At 47.1% G+C, this 23,967-nt stretch overlaps 1 protein-coding gene across 3 annotated transcripts in view; it reads right to left on the bottom strand.

Moving 5' to 3' along the window:
- The window catches only part of PKP1 (plakophilin 1), a 47,303-nt gene extending 23,653 nt beyond the window's left edge, over positions 1-23,650 (bottom strand). For all 3 annotated transcript variants that reach the window (XM_072844947.1, XM_072844948.1, XM_072844949.1), the window contains exons 1-3: positions 23,285-23,650; positions 15,969-16,069; positions 5,924-6,348 (exon numbers count right to left, since the gene is read on the bottom strand). In XM_072844947.1, coding sequence (XP_072701048.1) covers positions 5,924-6,348; positions 15,969-16,069; positions 23,285-23,486 — 728 coding nt within the window. In that variant the 5' untranslated portion in view covers positions 23,487-23,650. The remainder of the gene's footprint in view (positions 1-5,923; positions 6,349-15,968; positions 16,070-23,284) is intronic.
- Between the last annotated feature and the right edge of the window lie 317 nt (positions 23,651-23,967).

Raw genomic sequence — 23,967 nt, 5'->3', positions numbered from 1 at the left:
CTTCCACAAGAAAGAAGCAATCAGAATAGGGAGAGACCTCAATTAGAAATGATTCAACAGGAGACAAATTAGATGATCAGATTCAGGTGTGGAAGGGAAACAAATACTTAAGAGGTTCAGTATCACAGAAAGGCAAATTTGCTCATTTGATACTAGTGCCTTTCATTCACTTTGCATTAGCAGATAGGTTTGCGTTAATCAGATCTAAGTCTCCATCCTGGTTGTTAGGCCTACAAGTCCCAGAAGAGGAGGAAGCCAGAAAACTCTGACAAATTCTATTGTTCATTAATAAAATCAGAGTGAAGACACTCAAAACAGAGTGGCTAGCACATCCAAGCCTTCCAGTGTCAGGCCACACTGGAGCAAACCCAATAGCCATGCTCCATGCCAAGCAGCCTCTGGGACATGACACCAACGTTTTGATGCCACTGAAAGCTCAGCTGGAGCTTCCCCTCAGGCTTTGCTCAGTGGGTAGATACCAGGGAAGATGGGCACAGATTGACACTGAGTGGGGAGTGGGGAGAGGGGATCCTCACCATGTGCGATGATAGGAACCCTGCCAGGACAGCATCGTGCACAGCTCCACAGGAATTGCTTTGGATGCAAATGCACAGTTGCAGACAAGTTCACATCACAGGGAGCCAGCACTGTGAAATAGTCATTTTTAGAGGCAGTTTATCCCAAATAAGAAGAAACCAAAATGAAGGTGCCTATCATCGTACTTGGTTCTGCTTTCATTGTGTGGCATAGCCGTGGAGAATTTATGTTTTGATACTGATGGCCTTTATTTATCTCAAAAGAGAGGAGATCTATCAGAAAACACCCTCAGTACCTTTTCTGACTCTTTCAATAACTTTTGTATGTTTTCACTGTTTATAGTATTTCCAGAGAGACTGAGCTCCTGCCTAGGAATGAATGGTTGCAGGACACACATTTACTGTCCCTGAACTTTAGCCATAGCTCACAGAGGCTGCTGCAGCTCAGCTGAGGCCAAATCAATGTCACCATAGACAAATATGACCACATGGAAAATCCAAAGGGTTGCCCCAGCCTTTGCTGTGTCGTCTGTAGCTGCCATCCAGGGTATTCAAGGCCTTTAACAGAGTAGCACCAAGATATTACATATTTCCAGGTGCCTTGAGAGACACTTGCTTTACATGATCTCTCATGAGGTGTTTTAGTCTCTTTCTCCCATATACAAAGAACACCAAAGGGAAATGCATCCACATCTTAAAATGAGGCCAAAGGTGCATGTGGTATTATGGAAGACAACGCATACTGTAGGTGTCCATTAATGGCTCCTGATCTATATCAGCAACCTTTAAGCTGGGGAATGTCTGCAGACACCCCCGCTCACCACTTCATCTTCACAAATGAGAATACCCTGAATCCTTCACAAGGGTGGAGATTAGTCTGGCCTCTCAGTAATGTCTCCAGCTCAGACACCTGGGTTTCCCCTGAAGTCAACCAAGAGGCACTGACTTTGTTAGGGGGTAACTCACTGACCTACCTCAGATTTCAGCTCCATTGGCCACTGACTGGATCTCTGCAAGGGCAACAGGGGCAACCCAGCTCAGATGCAGACATCTCCTAAAGAAGTGATATGCATGTAACGAGTTGACTACTGCACAGACTATTGCAGAGCCATAACCACCACGTATCATGATCTAGCCTGGCCCTGGGCTGTCAGTCCCATGTGCATGTGGTATCTGAAGCACTACCTGCAACACGTCTACAAGCAGAACTAATACAATGTCAGCTGATGGTAGCCACAGTTTTCTTGTACCTCAAGTTCCAGCTGGAAGGGGACAAAGACTCAAAGTTTTCTAGGATGCATTAAATGTCACATCCTTTATTACTGCTTCTCGTTATCACCACCTGATGACCAAGGGGGATGTAGAAACTTTTTTCCTGACTGGGCTGAATTGCAACAGTGATTTAGCTAAAAGCTGGCTAGGTCAACATGACACACTGTCACTTGGAGCATGTTGCAAGTACCACCCATCAGAGGAAATGGTTAAAAGCAGGCAAATATGCGTAGTCTTCACCAGCTGCTGAAACCACTCTTGCTGCCAGTTTCCAGGATGAAAGGCTGCAGATCTGTGGGACGTCACGAGAGCCCAAAAAGGAGAAGGGTTCCAGGGAGAAGAGGGAGCCCTAGACACCAAGAAGACTCCCTCCAGCTCTATCAGGTAGAAGGACTCACTCCAGAGAGCTGTATTGTGGCAAAATGTGAGTGCTGCTCATTGAGAACTGCCTTTGGGCAGGAGCCACCAGAATAACCCATGAACTTCTGAGCCCAGGACAGATGTACTGAGCTTGGAAATGTTGTTCCAGATATGACATAATGCTTACAAAGGCTTAAGCCCCTGGGTGGTTATAGAGAAGTATGTCTGGAAGGGACATCAGAAGGTCCCTCTCTGCTCACTGAGGCAGGATCATAACGACAGGGGTGGTGGAAGGGAATATACTTCAGGAGGAGGTTTCTCAAAGCAAGTCAGTACTGTTTAACCTCCTGATCTGAACAAACAGTGCAAAACTCAGATTTCATCACCAGAACCAATACTATGGGGTGAGTAAAACCCTACATCATGGTTTAATTTGTTATAGAATCATAGAATGGTTTTTCCCAAAAAACATTTAGGTGTTAAAACTACTCATCAGCTAGCTGGAGGAAAGGTGCTTTCATCAACTAGAGTTGCTTCTTTAAGAGGAAGGACTCTTCTGAGAGATAGTTATCAGGCAGCTCTTCCACGTCTTACACAGCCAAAGCCAGTTCAATAAATGGAAGCAATCATAGAATCAAGAATAGTTCCAGAAATAGTTCCAAAAAAACTTTGTGACCAAATGCAAAGGGACTGTTCAGTACAGATAGTTTGACAGTTCTTGCATACTCAGTATTTTGATATCTACACGCCAGTCTCACTACCTGAGAACGTCCAATGACCCCTTTTTCATGTCACACCATCCAAGGAGATCAGATCCATAGCACAGGACACCTGAGGAGCACCACTCTTGAACCAGTACTGACACTGTCCACCGTCACTGCATTGCAGAGCAGTTTTGTATCACAGACAGACCCAGTGGATCACAGGTCCCACTGTAATCACTCTCACAGCAATGGAAATCGCCCACCAGATCACCTCTGAAAGCATGGACACTAACTAGCCCTTCCCTTGTTCATAGAGACGGTTTGCTAACCCGCAGACAAGATATCCACCTACACAGGAGATTTGCAGCATGAAAACTGAACACAAAATTATCCTTGTTGTAAAGGCAAAAACTCTACCTGAACTACTAGAATAGGAAGAACAGAGCTCCAAACAGGGAACTACCAGCAGCTATTACCCAGCTAAGCCCTCTTCCTGCATGCAGAGATTAATAATGGGATGCCTACAAGCAAACCTCTCCCTACTCAAAGATCAGGCTACCCAAATGAAGATTGAGCTCTCCAAGTGCAGAATCCTCCAACCAGAAATGGTCCTACACAGCAAAGAGAGCTCAGATATGGTCCTAACCCATCTCTGAAGGCCCTTCCCAACAAAAGCACACTACAGACCAAGGCTAACAGTGACCTGCCAGATACTTTAAAAGGGCTAATGGCCTTCCAAATAAGTAATTTTTTCAAAGAGAACAACTCCTTAGTATGTTTCCAAAACTTTAAGGACAACTGCTGCCAACCTCATCTCCTTTCAGTCAAGAGCAGAAGCACTTGTACAAACTCCGAACTAATCCAGCTCTGCAGTGAGTTTCATGCGAAGCAGGGGGGTGTGCCGCAGCCAAATCAGATTTACTCAGGGGACACAGCCCCATTTGAGCCTACAACTTGAAGCCCAACGTTTCCACATCAGAACCAGTTCTGCCAGATAAGCCATGCCCCAAGCCAGGAGAAGTGTATAAATGGAGCCACTCCCTAACCAAAGGGCATCCAGCTCTGGAGAGTATGCCTCTCACAACAGCAGTTCTCCTTCTCTTCAGAAAATGCCATTATTCTTCAAGTGACCTTTCCAAAGCAATGACCAAGTCTACAACCATGAGCACTGCACAGTGCAGAGCAGGGCTTGCTTTGGAGAGAGCCTGCCTGCCTGGGACTAACTTCTCAAAAGAAATATTTTCCCTAGGCAGAAGCCAGCTGCAGCCCATGTTCAATCATTCTGCCATCCCTCCCACTACACTTTTACGGTCTTTAGTCAGAAATTCCCTAGAACAAGTTACTTCCAGTATATGTAACGTATCTGTTTCCTATTCTAGAGGAATAACAAAGCTTGTGAAAGTAGCAAGCCAATGCCACCGGTGCTCTGGGCTGGCCAGGGCTAATTTTGCATGTGTTAAACATGAAGTAACTGGGCACATGGGAAGCTAAGGTTGCATGACAACATGCTAACAGATGAGCGACATTTCTTGACATACACACTCTGGGACATACTTCTCCTACTCAATACAAAATGAGGGAGGCTGAGCAGAGAATTAGGCAGAGAAATCTGGAAATCAACATTCAGATGTGAGAAAGGGCATGATTTGGTTCACACTGCTGACTGTGGGGGGGGATTTTCTCAATATCTACATCACTCCTTGGGTCAACGGCTCAACAATCTCAGGCCTTTGGTGTGAGTTACGACAAAGGCTATGAGCCCTGTTAATTAGTCTCACACTTATGCTGCAGTGTGCAAATTCTCTTTTGGACCAGGGACCACCAGGAATGAGCTCGGGAGCTTCTAGGGTTTGTGTGACAAGCTGCCACGTCTGTCTGGGAGTTGTGATAACTTCTGGGTTGGTGCAGAGCAGGCCCTGTATGACAGTGATGTAGCAATGGTAGTGCAGTAGTCCCTGGGAATGCTTGTGGAAGATGCAGACCCTCCTTCTCCAGCCCAATAAAACGTTGCAACCTTGAACTGCAATGTTTTGCAGTTCAAAACTATGTCTTCCAAGACTATGGTTTGTGCAGACCAAATCTCTTCCAAGACTATGGCAGAACTTGGTTGGTGCTCCAGAGCCGGAGGCAGCATAGCCATCAGCATCAGGGCAGCTTTGAATCAACATCACTGTAATGCCATCAAAACCCCACTAGTTTTCTTTTTAGTGAGAGCTCTGCTGCATTGCACAGATTTATGAGCTTGGGAGTGTCTGAGCTCACTGGTGTGTTTTACATGCCCTATTGTTGCAGGCGACATTTACAAAAAGGGGCCTAATGCTAAGTGAGACATGAAGGATCATCCTCCACCTTGCATAATTCCTAACCCCAATGGGACTGGATGCTCTGGACAGAAAGGAATTGAACAGCTTCCATTCCCTCCTCTTTTCTGTCTAGGTAAATTATTCCAATTAGGCTATTTATTTCAATTTCTGAGTCAATTTTTTCTGGAACTCAAATCAGACCTTTTGGGTGAATGAAGCAAGGGCTGGGTGGAAAGAGAGAGGGGTAAATACGACCTCTCAGCAGGTTCTCAGCTCTGCTCTGAGTCAGACCCTCAGGAACCAACTCCTTCAAAGTTAGTTGATTTTTTAGGTTTGTTTTCTGCCAAATCAATGCAGTGTGACAGCCAGGAGAGGCACCCAAACCTCATACCAGGCTTTCCGCTCTTCAACTCCCCACCCTCATCTTGCAAAGGAGCTGTCGGCTAATGCCACCACCACAGAGACTGGGGGATCATCTTGCCCAACATCACGCAGCTACAGCAGAGATATATACACAGAGACAGCTGTATTGGTTCCCTCCATAGCCCATGAAAAGAAATAAGCCCTTTAAGAGTGTGACTCATCTGACACCCTTTAGACTCTACTGCAGGATGCGACTAAGCGCGGTATGCACTGGTGAGTAGATTGCCAGTGGCTATAAAGCAGCTCAGGTGACTAGCTCTGATGGACAGACCTCCACAACAGATGTCTACATTTACTCAGATTCAGCTCACTGCAGCAGACTTACTTGGAGCTGGACTGAGCTTGTCCATAAACCACGTCCTGCTTGCAGCTCATCATGGGCTGGGCATAGACCACATCGGGCTTGTTGCCTGAGGGGCAGGAGAGGGCCCGTGCCGGCATTTTTTTACTTGTCCTGGTAGTTCCTTGCTGGGTGCTACAGCTGCTGTAGATACTCTGGCGGTTCAAGGTTGCCTTGTGCTCTGCCCGGACCCCCGCCTGACTCTTCCTCAGCGTGCCCCGGGGCGGCTCGCAGTAGAGGTCAGGCTCGCTCCGGCTGCTCTTGATGTTCTGCACAAAGCAGTAGTCGCTGCCAGCCCTGGTGGGGCTGCAGACAGCCTTGCTGTAGTGCTTGCTGCCCCAGCCCTCCATCTGGCTGTACGAGCTGTAGCGCCTGTTCTCCACGTCCCGCTTCAGGGTCCCATTGTACAGCTGGTCAACGAGAAAACAGGAGACAAAAAAATTAGGAAAGGGTTGAGCTGCAGATCAAGATTGCCAAGCCCACTCCTGAGTGGGTGTCACAGCTACCAATTCCTATGCCTCTTAGACATTTTTGTGGCCTAAAATTTGCAGGAGGTTAGCCTACCTGCAGCCCTTACAAAGGTGCCAAACCCTCCCTTGAAATCTGGGGACACTTAGTGAACAGGATAAGGCATCCAAGAGCTTGAAAGCAGAATTGAAAGCTCAAACATGACCCTGGCATTAGAGAAAATGCTTTATTTCCAACACATGGGGTCTAACCCAACCTGTAATTAGAGGAGCTCACATCACATCTCTTGCCATCACAGAGAATGATGCCCCATTCTGACCTTCCAGCACTGCCTGCATTTATTTTTAATTTCCTTAAGCTATTTTGTTCCCCTTCCATCTATAAGTTCCTTAGGAAGGGAGTAAAGGGAGGGAAAAATCAGTAAGAAGGGATTCTTGAATGTCATTGTGCCAAGAAATAAGTGGAGATGATGAATATCTGCTTATGAGTTACAAGGTGTGTAGTATCAGCTCATATAATGGGATGTTCTGAGAACAATGGGGGATATGCAATAAGAATTGAGATTACTAAATTAGGAGGAAAAAAAAAGAATAAAAGACAGTAAAAAAAACAACTGCAATTAATCAAATGAAAAAATGGCTTTAGCTGGCCTGCTGTCAGTTGAAATATCTTCACCATTTCACCAAAAGTCCTCCAGATTTGCCCCAAGTACACCAGGATTGAATCCCATATTCTTTTGCAATATTAAACTTCTGGATGTCAATGCTGGCACCTGGAAGCCTGTAGGATTTTATGCAAGTGAGAGACAAGTCACTAAGGTGTGTAGTCCAGAAAGGAAAATAAATAAAGCTATTTTAGTGCTGTTTGCCCTGTGATATTGAGTTTTTCCACTGCATCCCCCTCAGCATGCTGGCAAGCAGACCTCCAAGACATACAGCAAACAGGCATAAAAAGAACTAAAGAATAAAACTGCCTGCCCCATCCCCCTTTGGATTATCTCAGGAAAGCTCATCCATGGTCTCTTATTGGGCCAAGGTTTTTTTCTCACGTAACTTTAAGCAGTGGTACTTTGGATGCCTCTTTCTGCAAGAGCCACCCAAGGATCCCTTGGGCTGGGAGAGAAAAGTCAACGCTGGTGCCTTATTATTTCCATGGAGGTTCAAGGCACAAGATGTGAAAAGCCTGTCCCTGGTGCAATAGTTCATGTCACTGAAAAAAAATCCATATTTCCTAAACTAGAAACACCACATGACAGAGAAATTGGTATCCTCTGCAGGCTCAGCCTGAGTCCCGCTGCTCTGCCCCAACTTCATCCCAGCCCTGAGCACACTCAGCATCATTCCTGTCTCCAACACTCTCCAGAATTGTCATTATGTTAATTAATTAAGCCAAATATTTCCATTAACAAACTGATCTTCAGGAATGCAGTGAATCCTCTCTGTTGTGTCCCAGAGAGTTGCACAGGTAACGGCTGAAAACTTTTAAAAGAGCAGGCATGCCGTCTGGATAAGAAGAAACCCTTTAGTCCAGCTACCCCGATACCCAGATTTCTCTGTCATTTGAGCACCAGTCTGAAGCAGTTTTCATACTTTCGTTCTGCAGGTTTGCATCTAAACAAGTGAATTGCTGGAAGGGGAGAAAAGGGGAGCAAATGCTCTTTGCATTTACTCCAGAGGACACAGAAAAAACCTGTTAGTACTGTAGCACAGCAGGTAACAGGTTTGGTGCATACTGCAGAGCTCCCAGGGGTTTGGAAGAAGAATTTGCATGCGATAAGAAGAGCAAGGATGAAGCACATGGATAAGTGTGGAGTTTCAGGGGTTCCCCCGGCAGTGGGGCAAGCCCACTGAAATTTCCAGGATGGCCATGCACAGAGGTTCTCTCTGTCCTGGTTTTGCTTTGGATGCAGCACGCATGCAGCAACAGTAAAGTGACCTTTTGTGAAGTCATGATGTACCCCACTCCGGATGAGTATGTCCTTCTAAGGATGATATCATCCTCATTTTTTCTTCATTTTCCTGGGTTCAGAAACCCTCGGGACAGTGAAGGATGGGACAAGGCTGCTGCAGGGTGGACTTTGCTGCGTGGTGGAGCGGGAACCCACTCCCAGGGCTTGCCGCTGGCAGTGGCTGGCTGGAGGACAGAGCAGTAACTTGTTAGATGTGAGCACTGTCGTTTTTCTTTATGAGTCAGTAAAAGCTGGGATTATTTTGTAGGGCTGTCAGAAGCTTGGCAGAGCCATGGAGCCCCTGGGCATTTGCTGAAACGAATTCAGCTAACTATGCTAACTTGTTATTTATCTAAAGCTATTGTTTGCTCTCCAGTGTACTCACATGGGCTCTCTGCCAGCAGAACGGGCGGGGGAAGGTGTGAGTGTGTCTGTGTTTAGAGATATAGAATTATCAATTCTGTATTTCCTGCTTTGTTTTATAGCGGCATATAGCATTGTCCTCTTTCTTGCCAGCCCTGAGATGGGTGAAGCAGAGCGACCGCCTGTTTGGAAAGACAGGGAGCCCTGAGCGGCAAGTCAGTGCAGGTCCTGGCAGGGTGGGGAAGCCTTTTGCAAACTCATGGGAAAATAGTTCCCGTGTGATGTGAAGCTCATTACCAAAGTCAGTGCATGACTTTTATTGCTGATTCTACCAGATGCTTGGCTGAGCCCATTTTAATCTCTTTCAAGTGGCACGGACCTAATTGGTATCTTAGAATTCCTCTTTGCAGTAGGAGCCTGATCCAAAGCCTCCAAATCGATGAGGAATCTCCTGCCAGCTTCAGCGGATTTCAGACCTGCTTGCCAAACAGTCTCTGTGAATCCTTGCACAGACATAGCTGACCTGATCACTTCTTGATCTCAGCAGTGCCGTATCTGTGCTTTAAGAGCAGTTTTCTCAGACTAAAACCTATGTCCCCATTTCAGATGTTCACCAAGCTAAGTCAAAGACCTTCACTTCTAACACTGGAGCAAATGTAGCCAGGGGAATGGAGTTCCCCGTGTTGTTATCTCTTCACTGGATGCAGCGATCAGTGAGATAGGATGCACAGCAAGGTAGAAGTGTGGCATTCTGCTGTCTGGAGGAGATGACATCTCTGAAGGTGAAGGTGATGCTATTACATAGTCTGTGGTTTAAAGAGCCACCTGACAACAACCTCGTAACTTTTGCTGATGCCATTACATGTGTAGAGTGAGCTCTCCCTATGCAGAATAGCATTAGTGAAAGGAAATAATCAGTCTCTCACCTTCAAACCTCATAAACTGCCCAGATTTCCTAACACCCTGAATTGCATCTGCCCACTGCTTGTGGGTATTTGCATGGGGGAGGTGGGCCAGGTCCACACCTCCTCCTTTAGGAGTGCAGAGAAATGCTGGAAAAGACAAGGAAGTCCCTCAAAGCAGGGTGGAGACAGAAAGCAGTGATTCCCTCTGCACTGCAAGATCTGGAAACCATTTTAGAAGAGTACAGGCTGTCACCAAGACTTCTCCCCATGGGACCTGAGAGGTCAGGGCAGCTTGGTAGGTCTCTCCTTTCAGCCAGACACCATCACACACTGGCAGTTGCCTGCACTCATAGGATGCAGGAGGATGCTCATGTGCAGCTGGGCAACGCCAACATCCTGAATTTTAGCCTGAACTTCTCCTCCCTGCTGTGAAATGAGCCTGTATGTTTGAGGCCAAGCCTTGGGAGCCGTTCATTCATATTAAAACAAGGAGGGAAGGCACGGGGAGGAAAGGCAGCGAAGATGAGCACTGATAGCGCACGGGTGCTCTTATCAGGCCCAAGGAGTAAGTGCTTTCCTTCACTGGCAGCAGCAAAGACCTGCCTTTATGGATCACCAGTGATTCACAAATGCAACCTGCATTTGTGGATCACCAGTTCTCAGCCTGCAATATGGGACCATTTTAGGAACATCAACTGGAACATCCCACAGTCACACAAGACATAAATAAATACTCTTATTTCAACTGGAATAAAACTGGTGCTAGAGAGAAAGTCAAAACAGCATTATCCCAATAATTGATCATGAGTCCTTTTCTGTCTTTTTCTTCCATAAACCCTTTTGTTTAACAGGAAAAGTTCCTCTCCTCCTCCCGCTTTCCAGAGAAGTAGAAACACAGAGCGAGGTGCACCAGCCCAGGGAATCGCGCTCCGATCTCAGCGCTGCCTTTCCATGTCGGAGGCCCTCCCAGATAACTGGGTGTTTCTGACTTCTGCATCTAAGGACGCGATCAGTTCATTACCTAGCTCTAATTTTTTCCCTTGCAATTTGTTTGTTTCTAGAGCAGCAGACAGAGAGAAGTAAAGGACTCCGTATAAACACGTCAGGAGCAGGTTTCTCCCAGGCTGGAGGGCAAAGCACAGGCAATGCAACATGACAGCGTCCCACCCTGTGTGATGGGTGGGGAAAACTCTTGATGCTACTTGCGAAATGCTTTAGCTGCTGCCTGCTACACACTCCACTGCAGGGAGAAAAATTGCAAAACCAGCAAATATATTGTTTATCTATTTCTGAAACGCTCTTTCCCACCTCTCCTGGGTGCTGCCTTTCCATACGCTTTTTCATCTGGTTCTTTACGCAGCTCAGATATAGGTCTTGATGGTTCAGTTTGTTCTGGCCAGGGAAGGTAATGTCCAACTTGCTACTCCAAAGCATAAAGCCTCTTGCAAAACCTCACGGGGAGACGAGGATCTGACTGAGCAATGATGTGCAACAGCCATAAATCTTTGTTTTGTTTGATAAGACTGCCCTAACCACTCTGTTTTTGGGGTTCTTTTAAACTTGAATGTGTCATCACAGCAAATGACAAATTTTATCCTGAAATCCTTATGAAACAAAGCTTCCACTGATGATGAGAGATTTTTGTTCACAGAGGCAAAGCCAGCCAGGGATAGCAGGGAGTGTTCCCGTCTCGTGGCGAACACCTCTCATGCAGATAATGTGTTTGGGAGAGAAAGCCCTGCAACTTTCTCCCACAGAGAACATTTGTTTAAGAATCTACATACAGTCTCTAGTGCAGAGGGATCACCAAAATGCATGTTTTTCATTAGTGCCATAACGGACGTAATTGCTACAGAAACCAAGCCAGGTGGGCCAGTGCAGCACAGAGCCCGAGACCCCAGCAGTGGTGCCTGAGGAAAGCAGTGGTGAGCACTGGTGGCCCAGTAGCCACTGGTCCCCAACTGTTATGTGCCAGGATCCAACTCAGTTAACTCCTTTAATCAGAGCAGCATCAGACATGCCAAATATTACTTGGTCTGGGAGCAGGGCTGCTCTCAGAAATGTTACTCACTACAAGCCCCAGGCTGAGGTCAGCTCTGTGGGGATGATGATCTGCTCACTCTGTTGGAGGCAGAGCACCCTAACGTCTGAGAGGCACCTCCTTCCCTTCCCAGCACACCAGGGCCTTGTTTGTCCCTCGTTCGGGGCAGTGCCAGGAGCACGCTGCCGCTTACACCCACATCATGCCAGTGTATTTCCTTCTTGTGGAAGCAGCAGCACGGGGAGGTTGGGTGTGCTTCTGCACCTTGTCCTGATACTGCACCATCTTGACAGTGCCAAAACAGACATGGGACCTGGGAACCCCCCGACTCTCTAGCAGGGACGGACCTGCCAACCCAGCAGACCCAGGCAAGAGCAGTATTGCTGCAGGTGGGAATTAAGCCTCAGAGGGTCTTTGCTGACGGCATGCATCCTGGCTCCGCATGCTGCCTTCCCTTGGTGTTCAGGATTTGGCTGTGCATCTCCAAAGCTGTGCCTGCAGTTGGGGTGAACAGCACGCTCACTGCAACCCATGGGCCACCAGACTGTGACAGTGGCTTTGAGCCCAGTGCTGAACAGATCCCATTTTTGGGGTGGTATTGAGGTGTCAGAGTCAAGGGTGCAGCTCCCGCTGAGACTTCTCCTGCCATGACTGCACTGCTCCAGGTGCCCAGTTTTGCTTACTTAAACCTCCCTCAGGTTTGTCTGTGTAAATTGTGGTCACCACTGTACCTTCTGTGGGACCTCAGGCACTGTCAGGCCTTACATCAGGACACGGCATAGCCAACTCCTGCGGTCGTACGGCTTTGGGAACTGGTGGCCACTCATAACTCACATTGTCAGTAGCGTGGCAAATGTCTCTAAGGGTCTTCTGGGCTCAACAGCACCTGGATTGAAAGATCACCTAACACAGAGAGGTTTGCAGTCACTAATGCACCCATTACTGCATCCCACCATGGTCACTGTGCAAATGGGTCTGGGGACTTCATCTCTGAAGGCTGAACCAGCCCCTGACGCATGAGCCAAGGAGACACTGCAGCCAAGTGCAAACCTCCTGCCCTCAGAGTGCCTGTTTCTGGAGTCGTCCCACTGATGGCAGTATTACCCACACTAATTGCAGTGCTAGTTACAGTGATGCTACAAACAAGGCACTCCACAAGAGGAATAAACAGAAAATAGTCTTTAATAATGGGTAAATCAAAGGTTTTAGTCAGAAATGTTGACTGATCCAGAGAGAGCTCTTCCTCCAGATCTGTAATTTCTTTTGCTCTAATATTTGAACATCAGTATCATAAGGTTGGGAAGAAAACTCAGAAGCAAAAAGCTTGAGGTTTCCAAGAAGACACAAAACAAGACAAAAGGAATAATAGGAATAATAGTTTTCAGGAGCTGTGGGTGAGACAGGATACCTCCTGTCATTTAGAGTCACCATCTAAGGCAATGCCTTCGATTAAGGCAATCTAAGAGCCGTCTAAGCTGCAGGTGCTGTGGAGCAGCAACATGGACATAGATTGCCTGTTACACCTTTTTAACTCCAGAAGTATTAAGAGTAAGTAATTTTTCTGAATACTATACTGGGTCATTTCCCTGAAATATCTGAATTTGCCTGTGCATCTCAAAGGACTTTGCGACTTCTCAGAAACACTCACAGCACCATCTCCAGCTGGAAAGAAGTCCAGCAATTTTGTCTTCAAAAATAGATTTGCTTTATCTTTGTTTTCATGTCTTACAACCCAGGAATTACAAATAGGAAATATTTTTTAGAATGCCTAGAACCTGCACAGGCTTCAAATAAGTCCGTAGACAAAAGTTAAAGTTAACCCAAGCTGGAGGCTGCTCATGGATGTGTGTAAACCTTTAATACTTTTCTGGAATCAGCACAATGGAGGAGGTTCCTTGGTGTGGTTGGGGAGTATGATGTCTGTTAAGCTTGTTAAGCAGATTTAGGCTTGAGGTTATATGTTCCAATGTGCCAATGGCACTTGGGACTCATCGCCCCTAACTGCAGTCATCTACCTGTTAGGTGACTGCTCTGATCCAGCTACCAGTGGAAGGAGATAGGCATCCAGAGGGGCTGATTCATCCTGACCTGACAGATCTCCAAGATAGAGGAGATGAGTCACCTCCTCATACCTCTCTCTTTGTTGGCTATGGGAGGAGTCTAGATGACTTGTTAAGACTAAATGGCTGATTTTCAGATAGACACAGTTAGGTAAGACAAATTTTACTGTGAATCCTTCACAAGTCCCAGTCCCTTTTTCTAAAGTAGCCCAGGTCCTGAAGACCTTTACCAAAAATTTCTAGAATGAAAGGCATGTAAGACACTTAGGTTTGGAGAAAGACCTTCCCTCATCAGTAAATGCAGAAGAGCCCTTCAGAGAAAAGCCATGAGCTGCGTAAGTCCATGGTGAACCAGAAGTGACTGAACTGCTGTGTCCACGGTACTCTATGGTGTCTAATGGAGGCCCTGATCTTCATAATCATCTTGCAAGCTGTTCACCAAAACGCCAACACTGCTGAACTAAAATCCCCAGCAGCCAGTGGCATTTCTAACTACCTAGCATTTGTCCAGCTGTCGTAGTGATTGGGAAGAAGATCAGGAATGAACAAAATTAAACAATAATCCTCACACCAGCAACACTAGCTGCAGTACCACCTTGCCAGCATGAACATGAGCTAGAGGGGCAACTGCAGAGCTGGGGCTTAGCTTCCTCTCTCTTTAACAAAAAAAAAAAATCTAGAAACTACTGAATGGCTGGAACAGAGCAGTTTTGCTTAGACAAAGCATAACAAACTCCGTTCAGGAATCACAATAGACAAACAGCAATATATCATTGAAACAAAACATCACAATCATTTGACTTCTGAAGCTCAGAGACTCCACCTCTGGCTCAGGAGGTCCCTCAGCTGCAAATTTCTGTTGGTCACAGAAACACTCTGGGATGCATCACTGCCTGCTTACCATGCTTTGACCCTTCTGCAGGGACCCATCACTGCCTTAGTGATGGAGTCAGGACACTTGGCTGGATGGACCTCTGCTCTGACCCATCATAGCCACCCTTTTGGTCTTAGACCAGGAAGAAACACCGCTGTCTAGGATTTAACCAGCTCAGCAAAGGACATTGAAACAAGTCAACAGACAGTCTGTAAATAAAAATTTCAAAGACATGCCAGTCCTCCCAGTCCTTCCTACTGAACATGCAGTAGGTAGCAAACCCAGTGATGCAAACCTAGCAAGTGACATCGCTGCCTTGAAGCAAGCATGCTACACCAAGGCCATTAAGAAAGACAACAGATAAATCTTTCTGAAGCTGAGGAATGCTGATGCTATGAACAGGCAGAGGATCTGGTAACTACCAGGAAAACCTTCAACCCTCTGTCTGCGTGCTTGAAGCCAACATAAGCACCTTTCCTGGTTCAACCCTTTGATGGTTGACAGGGAGCTGCTTTGCAGTCCCAGAGTTGTTGAAAGGAGCCCTTTCTTTTTCCCATATTCAAATCCCAGATATGTCAATTGCTCCTTTATAGCTGATGAAAACCAAGGAAGAACAGCATACAGGTCTGAGGTGGAGGGGCAACACGAGCACAAGTTGTCCCAGTAGATGACAGAGTGGTTTAGAGTGATTCCCAGTGTACCAAGAGTCTGTCACCAAGGACAAGACCAGGACCTCTGTGGGATGTATAAACTCACATTGCACAAAGACAAGTACTATCTCACCTGTGCTTTTTCTGGAAATCTGTAATATTTTCTTTGGAAATAGCTATGGGACAAGTGGACCACCAAGCTTTTCCAAGCTCAGGGAATATATGAAAAGGGTCTGCACTAGCACTGAGATTGGGAATAGCAACACAGCTATAATGCAAATCCCCTGATCATCACCACGCAACCATGTTAACGCTGTCACAGAGACGTTTTGGTACGTGGAAAAAAAAATAGAAAGTGTTCCAGGTGAGCAATGGATGTGCTCTAAACTTGAACTGAGTTGTAAGAGTCTGAACCCATGACTGATCCTTCAGACAGCTTCAAACTTCTTGTGCAGTGTGGATATTAATCCACAAAACCAAACTAAATCTTGTCCACACTAAAATCCTCAACCACAGACATCATCATAGATATAGGGTCCTTGATCATCCTCTTCCATTGCATTGAATTACTTTCTACGATAGCCATAGCCAGGCATAATCTCTCTTAGGCAAGTTCCTGAAGTGCTATGACCTTGCTACATGACTGCTTCTGCTAGAGGGTGCTTTCTGTACAGGTTACCTCAAGAGCATGCCACAGTTCCCAGATAAAAGAGTATCTTACCGGATATCCCCAGCTGCTGTTTCCTGTTTGGGTTTTGGCGTAATAGCTGCCTCGGGATGTTCCATAGCCATAACCATCAGCTAAACCATCGTACATGGAACCTGTAAATGGAAAAAGCATGGTCAGCAGGAGAAAGCGGTCCCAGCAGGCACCCCTTCAGAGCATAGCACTCTTTTTTCCAGTGAGTTTAGTTACTGAAGAACAACAGAGTTAAAAACCTTAACAGGAACATAGGAAAGATGGGCAGTAAGTTGAGCCTTTGCCATTGCAGGCAACTTATAGAAGATGTTCATTTCAGAAGAGCTCTTGGAAACTCCAGCCCTCAGACCACAAGCAACAGCCTAAGGTTTTCAACACAAAAGACCAAGTGCCATAAAATCTACAGTGGACAAGAGCAGACAGGGTCAGAGATGGGGCCAATGCGTTAGGTCTTTGCTATATGAGAGGAACTGGATGATATTTTGTGCTACACATCCTGGAAGGTCTGAACCTGGAACATACTTCCTCTATTCTGACTTGGAGGTAAATAAAATTTGCCTCTTCTCTGAAGGCAAAACCTACCCTGACCCTTTTGCCAGTCTCGCTTTCCTGGTCTGAATACTAACAATCACATCAACACAAGCAGGCTGAGTAAGGCTTGCTAAATTCAATAAATAGTAAATAACAAACATGATGGGTAAATGATGATTGAGTCTATTTAACACCTGGGGATCTGAAATAGTCAAACACTAAAAAGCATAATTGCCCTGCCTTAAATTTCAATCTCCAGTCTCTAAAAGATCACTCCGGGTATTTTTACTTTCTTTCCCTGAAAATGTATTAAGCTTCATCATTATTTTGGGGGCGCTGGGGAGATACGTGAGACTAGATCTCAGATACATTTTGTAAAGATGCAAATATCTTGGATTGGGAGGAACTGATCAGCCATTTCTACTATTTCTCAGTGCTTTATTCAGAGTATTTGGATTTACCTGTCCCAGCCCTACTAAAAGTTCTTCCAGCTGTCTCTCACCAATAGCCCTTGGCAGTGCAATTTTGGATCCCTCTAAAAGTATTTTACTCAATGCTACATTCATCACTACAAGAAAAAAAGAAGCAAGTCATTCTCTTTCCATGCTGGAATTCCCTTAACCCCCTTCAGATGGTCCAAAAGAGTTTAAAGTCATTTAAGTTTTGTTTTCAAAAGCGCTCAATAATTGTGGCATCCCAAGTCCCGTTATGAGGAAGTGCAAACCCTACACTCCAATTAACTTCCAGGGGAAGCTCTGAATGTCTGACAAAGTACAAAATCAGGACTTACCTGTCTTAAGTTATGCACCTAAACTGGTGGGTAATGTCAGAAATATCCTAATCTCTCTGATTGTTTGATAAGACTCATCTCTTAGATAAACTGGATAAGCTCGACCACAAAGGCCCTGAAGCCACTCAGGTCTTCTACAGCCACTGATCCTTAGAATAAATCTAGTTTATTGCCTTGCCTGAGGCATCCAGAACCTGTTATGGTGATTTGGTTTGTGGCTAAAATTTCTTGCATTTTTCTCAGGAAGATGATTCCCGTAGATGCGGTATAATAATGAGATTTGCTTTCTATTGTCAACAAGAGAGCAAGACTGCATGGATGGCAGCATCTGAAGAACATCACTGAATGCAGAATAAGCAACAGCAGAGTAGTTTCACAGACATACACTTGTGCAGAAAATCACACAATCTCGTTTTCCATAGTCTAGAGACTTGGTGGGCATCGTTCCCTATTAATATCTCTCCAGCCCTGATTGCTTCATATACATTAGGTTGCACTTATATATCCCTGCTGATGAGGCAAGGAAATGGCCATCGACATGCAATGGGAGATACAATTCAACTGTGCCCTTCACCTTGTGCTTCCCTCCCCACCCTGGAATTTCCCAGAAACTCAGATCAGGACACTAGTTTTGGGCTTCAGCAGAAGCAAGGCAGGGCTTGAAATGGTAAGTTTGGGCCAGGTAGGTTCACCAGGGAACAGAGTTAGTAATAATAGTTCTGAGCAGAAAGGTGAATCAATGCCATGATAACAGTTTCCTGGGAATTCCTTCTTACAATCAACCTCTTGTTCTGTGCAAACACCTTGTAACTGCAGGTGGGAGTACCTGGGAGCATTTTACTGACACTGTGAGTGAGCAGTTAGAAGAAAGGGTTTCTGGGCATGACTCACAGGTTAATCTGACCAGTCTTCCCTGGGCACCATGCTTTTCCCTTCAGGATGCATTCTTGCACTAAAGACTCTGGGATTGAACAAGGAGACACCAAAAATAAGGCAGTTTAGGCACATGTTTACTTTTCTTCTATAAATTCACCACTAGACGGCCAAATTCAAGAGACCAGGCAGTTCATGCAAGTTTATGTTCTTCAGTTGTTGAAGAGTTGCCTTCACCTCCAAGAACTTGTATATAAGAGCTTATAAATATATAATTATATATAACCTCAAATGTTCAAGGCATTTTGAAGTCGCCTTGCTGGTTGGAGAAGCCTGCCACCCATGCAACTGTGATTTACTGCTTGGAGAGCTGAGTCTGAAGGCCAGAAAGAACCTGGGGATTTTCTGACCAAGGTGGCTAAAGAAAACATCATCTTTGTTTAGTCCTGCAAGTTTAGACACTTCTCTGCCTCATTCATCTTGAGAGCCAGCTTGGAGGTGTATCACCAGCCCCTGGGGAGAGGAGGGATATTCCTCTTTTCAACCACCTCGAGGGTAAAGACCATACAAGCTGGTCACAGGTCCTGAGAATCTGGGATGAAAACAGACTGTCTCCTGAAAAAAACATTTTGGCAGGGGTGGAAATGCTCTTTGGGGGAGATGCCTCCCTGGTGCTTTTTTCTAGCTATGTCCCTATGTCTGTGTCCCATTTGTTGTCAACCAAGCAGCTGTTTAGGTCTCTGAAGTGCCCACTTGCACTTGAACAAACACAGAGCCAATTAAAACCCCTGCATTAGTAGTAGATAACAGATGAGACAGAGGCAGAAAAGACATAGATAAGAATCACTCAGATGAAGCACAGCTTCCCAGCGACCATGGTTGTGGGCAGAAAATACCCCTGAGGGCTGCTCAGGCACTGGCTGGGCCTTGTCTCCCACCCCCAAATTGCCATTCCCCCAAGGCATTTCCTTCAAAACTCGGTCAATCTAAAATCTCATTTAACTTCAGTGGGACAGTTCACGAGGGTATAATCTAACTACAACAGGTAACAATTGCAAGATCTTGCACTTAATCACTGTGAGCCCCACTACATGCTCACCTTGCCCTCATCCTCCTCTCTATAGCTGTTATTGATCATTGCAGAGCAAACTGAGACTTCCACCTAACCCAATACGTCTGTGCTTGATGAGTTATTTACTTTCTTCAAAGGCAACTTTACACCCCTTGAAGCTAAGAGACTGATGGCAAGGAGAATTGTGTTAAAAGTGCTATTTTTCAAGCACGACAGTTAAAGACTTCAGCTGGACACACAAAGATAACAGGGAGTATTGTGGAAATGGATGCATGTTAATAAATATTAATCTGTGGCAGGGAAAGGCAAGACAAGAACCAGTCACTGGTAGTGCAGGCTAGACGAGTCAAATAATAAACTATGCACAGCTTTAAAACAGTAAGGATGATTAAACATAGGAAAAATGTAGTAAGAGAAGAGGGCCTGTGGGAGGCATAAAGCAAAGCCTGGACGCCTCCTATGAGAGAAGTGTTAGTGAAATCCCAGAAGTTTAGATTCTTGCAGGAATGACCAAACTTAATTTCTGCCTTCTGGCCTATGAGCGAAAGGGTTTTGGGGTTTTTTTCTATGCCAGTAATATAAGGTTTGTGGGAGAGTGGATGGCTTTTACTAAATCATCTCATGCTGGGGAAAGGTTACAGAAGTCTTCAAAAGACTTACTATCCCCAAAAATCTCCTCTTTCCTTCACATCAGGGTAATGACCTCCATTAGAGCTAGGTGGGATCCCATTAGAGCTAGGTGGGATTTCTCCCCTCTCAGCCACAGCCAGCATAGCAAACCTCTAAGTGACAGCTCAGCCATGAGACAGTTGGATACGACACTCCTCAGTTGGGTTTCCTCAGATCTTTGCTCCCTGCTATACCCTGCCAGCCAGTGACAAGTCACTGGCAAAACTTTTCTTTAGCCAGAGGACTTTGCAGACTAGCACTGTTGGCTACGAGGAGCTGGTTCAGCTTGGCCTGGCCTTTTCTCCTGCCATGCCACTGAAATTCATTTTCCCTGGAAATTTGCATTACTCACAAATTCAGAGGGAGCCATCCAGTTAGCTATTCCCATGGTGAGAAGGGCAGATATGCCCTAGGGCAGGCCCTACAGACCCAAAACCCAAGGAGGGTAGACTCCACAGACCCAAAACTCTACAGCCATCCTTGGAAACACCCATAATTGCTGTGCTGAGAAAAGGCCACACTGTGGGTGCAGGATTATGCTTCTTGCAACTGGTTTCTGCTCACTGCCCTACCCCAGTGCACACCAGTTTGAGCCTAGATGGATCACATTGCCCTGCTGTGGCTTGTGCACATGTTGGGTGACACCAGATCTTCAGAAAGTGGCCACAATGCCTTGATCTGCTGGACTCCAAATAACCAACTAGTTTTATGTATCCATCAATTAGCAGGACATTGAGGGAACGTCTGATGACCATCTAAAGAAACTCCAGTTATGGAATACAACGCCCATCCCTGCTACATGCAAGATGGGTCCATGTCCATGCTTCCTGTCCTACATACACAGGCACATGCATTCCTGAAGCTGGAGGAAGCTCTGCACCGTGCTTCAGCTCCTGCTCAAACCACAGATCAAAATGCAGCAACAGATGGCTGGACATAGACCAACACCTAAGCAGACACACTCAGGAAAATGGGTGCAGAGGGAACAAAGCACTCCAACATTTATCAAGGGGCTTTGTGAATTCCCCAGCTTGTGCTGCCTTTGAGCAACATCTCTGAGAAATCATGGGGGAATGCAGGTAGCTGATGTTGGAGGAGCATTTCAACAGGCAGACATCCACGCCTGACAGACCCATGTAGCGTATTTGTAGGAAACATTAATGCTTCTCACTAGGTCTGCTCAGCTAACCTTTGGACCAACAGCAGTAAAAATCAATACTTGAAAGTTTAGCCTGACCCTCTCAGGCTTCAACCCAGGAGAAAACCCCAAGAATAAATGGCAACTTCTTGTCCTTCTGGGATTCCGTTCAGAAATGCACTGAGAGACCAGCTGCTGGGGTGAGTCAGCCATCAGGACCTTCATACTGGCCAGCCTCCCCGTGGTGGGAACAGAAGGGCTTTGGCCCCATGTTTTCAGGCAGCTCCTGGGAGCTGGATGTGACTCAGCTTCCCTGGGACACAGAAACCAGAGCTGCACATTTCCACACAATTCCCATTCCCAGACATTTCCACAAGTGTCTGGAGGAGGGGTTTAGCTTCAGCCTGTTGAGCAGAGACGGGCAGCTTGGGAATTTGCTTTTTTGTTTTTTTTCCTTTCTCAGAGTTTCACCTGGGCTCCTCTCCAAGCAGAATAATCCCCCTCTGCCTCCCTTCCTTCCTGCCTATGGGCAGCAGTGGGAGACATCCCTCTGCCCGCTTCCCCTTGAAATACTCCTCCACTGGAAAGAGAGGCTGGCAGTGCCCCGATCCCGATCCAGAGCCTCTTGTCTCATCCTGGTTTGTATTTTACTTTGTCAGGTCTGGCACCATAACACCTTAAGCAGTAAACCCTCCTGAGGTAGGAGGAGATTTACATCTCCCATTTTGGTAGCAGAAGAAAGCTCTCCTTGCCCCGTCCCCCACCCACCCCTTGGAGTCTATGTCCACAAACACACAAAAAAAGAGAAAGCAGAGATTTGTTCCTGGCAGTGCCCATCATGGGTCACTGCATACATGGCATCCACCATGAAGCTGCTCTATTCCCTCCATCGCAGCAATTGCAATGCATACAGCCAGGATGGTTCCTATGGGAGCACCACCTCGACTCTTCACCCAGCAGCCTAGTGCCACCCAGCTTCTCTCGGTAAACCAGCCCCAAACATGTTTCTGGACCATGACACCTCACCAGCGCTGGATTCAGCCTCATGATCCAGCTTGGAAAAGCTGCCGGGCAAGCCATAGTCCCCAAAAGACATGGCAGAGACTGGCCCAGCTCACCCAGATTTCCAGCAAACGCCCCTCTACATGCTGCTCACTCCAGACGCGGCTGAATGGTTCAGTCCCAGCCCTGGCACCCCTCTCTCCCCAAAGCCTCAGGCTTTCCTCTTCCCAGTGAACTCAGCCAGGCCAGCAAGCTCGCTGCAGCTGCTGGCGAAAGCATCTCCGAGAGCCAGGAGGTTTTGCACTGTGGCTGTTGCAACCCTCTAGGTTTGCAGCTCCTGGTTGGGGAAAGCTGGGGTTTACCTCCAAATCAGCTTTCTCCAGACGCAAGGACAATGAAGAACCATTTTGCCATTTGCCAAGCCTTGACCCAAAAAGGAAGGTATTCCGGTCAGAAACATGGCTCCAGGACTCAGCTGATTGCTTGCTTTCTATGGCACAGACTCAGTGCATGGAGGTGGACCAGCTGCCCAGACCCCTACACCCCTTTCCACCCATCTGCAAAATGGAGGGTGCTGCGAAGCATCTCCACTGAACCAACGCAAGCCACTGCGGTAAAGAAAGGACATCTCTCCTTCTAACTCATCTCCTTCCTACCACTCACACTGGGGTGTCCCGGAGGCTCCCACACTTCTCAGCCTGCAAATGGGAGACGTGCTGGGAGCTTCAGAGGTGAATCCCAAGCCCAGGTTTGTGTCCTGTGTGTAGGCAGAGCTGCCTGCTCTCCACCTGCCGCAAAGCTCAGGAGACAGCAAGCTCCCAGCCCCATGGCATGGTGCAAGAGCAACGCTGTTAGCTTTGGCCATCCACAGGAGGGGTCGGGTCTGGTGGAAGATTCCAACCATGGGGGCACTCGCAGAGGAAGGATTTGCAAAAGTTAGGCAGCTACTCCAGCTTTAGAGCCAGGGAAAAAATGGTTATTAGCACCACACTGAAATGTCCAAGTGCCTCAGGGATGTGGAGCAGTGCAGTACTCCCGGGAGATCAGCTCCACCCGGGAGGGAGTCGATGCATCCAGCTCTGCGTCTTGTCCTAACTCTTCCATCCAGTACAAGAGACCTCGGCATCCCCTGCCTGGGGTAACCCATGAGAGACACGAACTGGTCTGTTCCCCACAAACAAAACCCCACAAAAGCACCCCATAGCAGCTGCTCTGTCCCCAGAGGGGACCCCCTTGCTGTCCAGAACGCAGTGGGATTTTACCTCGGTTGGAGTGGCCCACGCTCGACGACACAGATGACTTTTGCTTCTGCCGCTTCACTGTCATCATCACTTGCTCTTGGACCCGCTGTTTTCCCGTGCCCTTAGTTTTCAGCTTGTGGTCCGAGGGCAGAGCCAGAGTGGAGCTGGCCTGGTCTTGGAAACATTCATACGCCAACGCTGTTTTCAGTGGAGAGTGAAGCATGGCTGCAAGCAGACCGTGGGGCTGGGGGGGTGAGGGGGCTGCACTTCGCCTGACCACACACGGCACAAGGAGACCACAAACGCGTCTCGTGCTGGGGTTAATCTCCTGAACCCCTCCTTGCCATACGTCCCCCAGCCAAGGGTGTCTCAGGGCTCCTGCTCCCGGCTCGGCTCCCCGGTGTGTGAGCAGGCACACCCTCTGCCAGACTGGATATACAGCCCTGCCTGCACACACCCACGCGTTCCCCGCCGCGGCTCACTCGCAGCCCCCGCGCCGCCGCTGCAGGGCACGCAGCTCCCTGTTGCCCTCGTCCCAAATCTGCCTCCCCCATCCTGTGTCAAAACAGACAGGTCGAGGGGGGCATGCGGGTACCAATGGGGAGCGGGCAAGGCTGGGAGGCGTGAGGGTTGGGGATGGACATCGCCATCCCCTTCACTGTGAAGGACTCACGGGTGAGGCTTTCTGGGTAGGAAACGGTGCT

Source organism: Ciconia boyciana, chromosome 23, assembly GCF_034638445.1.
Source record: "Ciconia boyciana chromosome 23, ASM3463844v1, whole genome shotgun sequence".
Classification (NCBI taxonomy): Eukaryota; Metazoa; Chordata; class Aves; order Ciconiiformes; family Ciconiidae; genus Ciconia; species Ciconia boyciana.
This window is presented reverse-complemented; position numbering and strand designations above follow the sequence as displayed.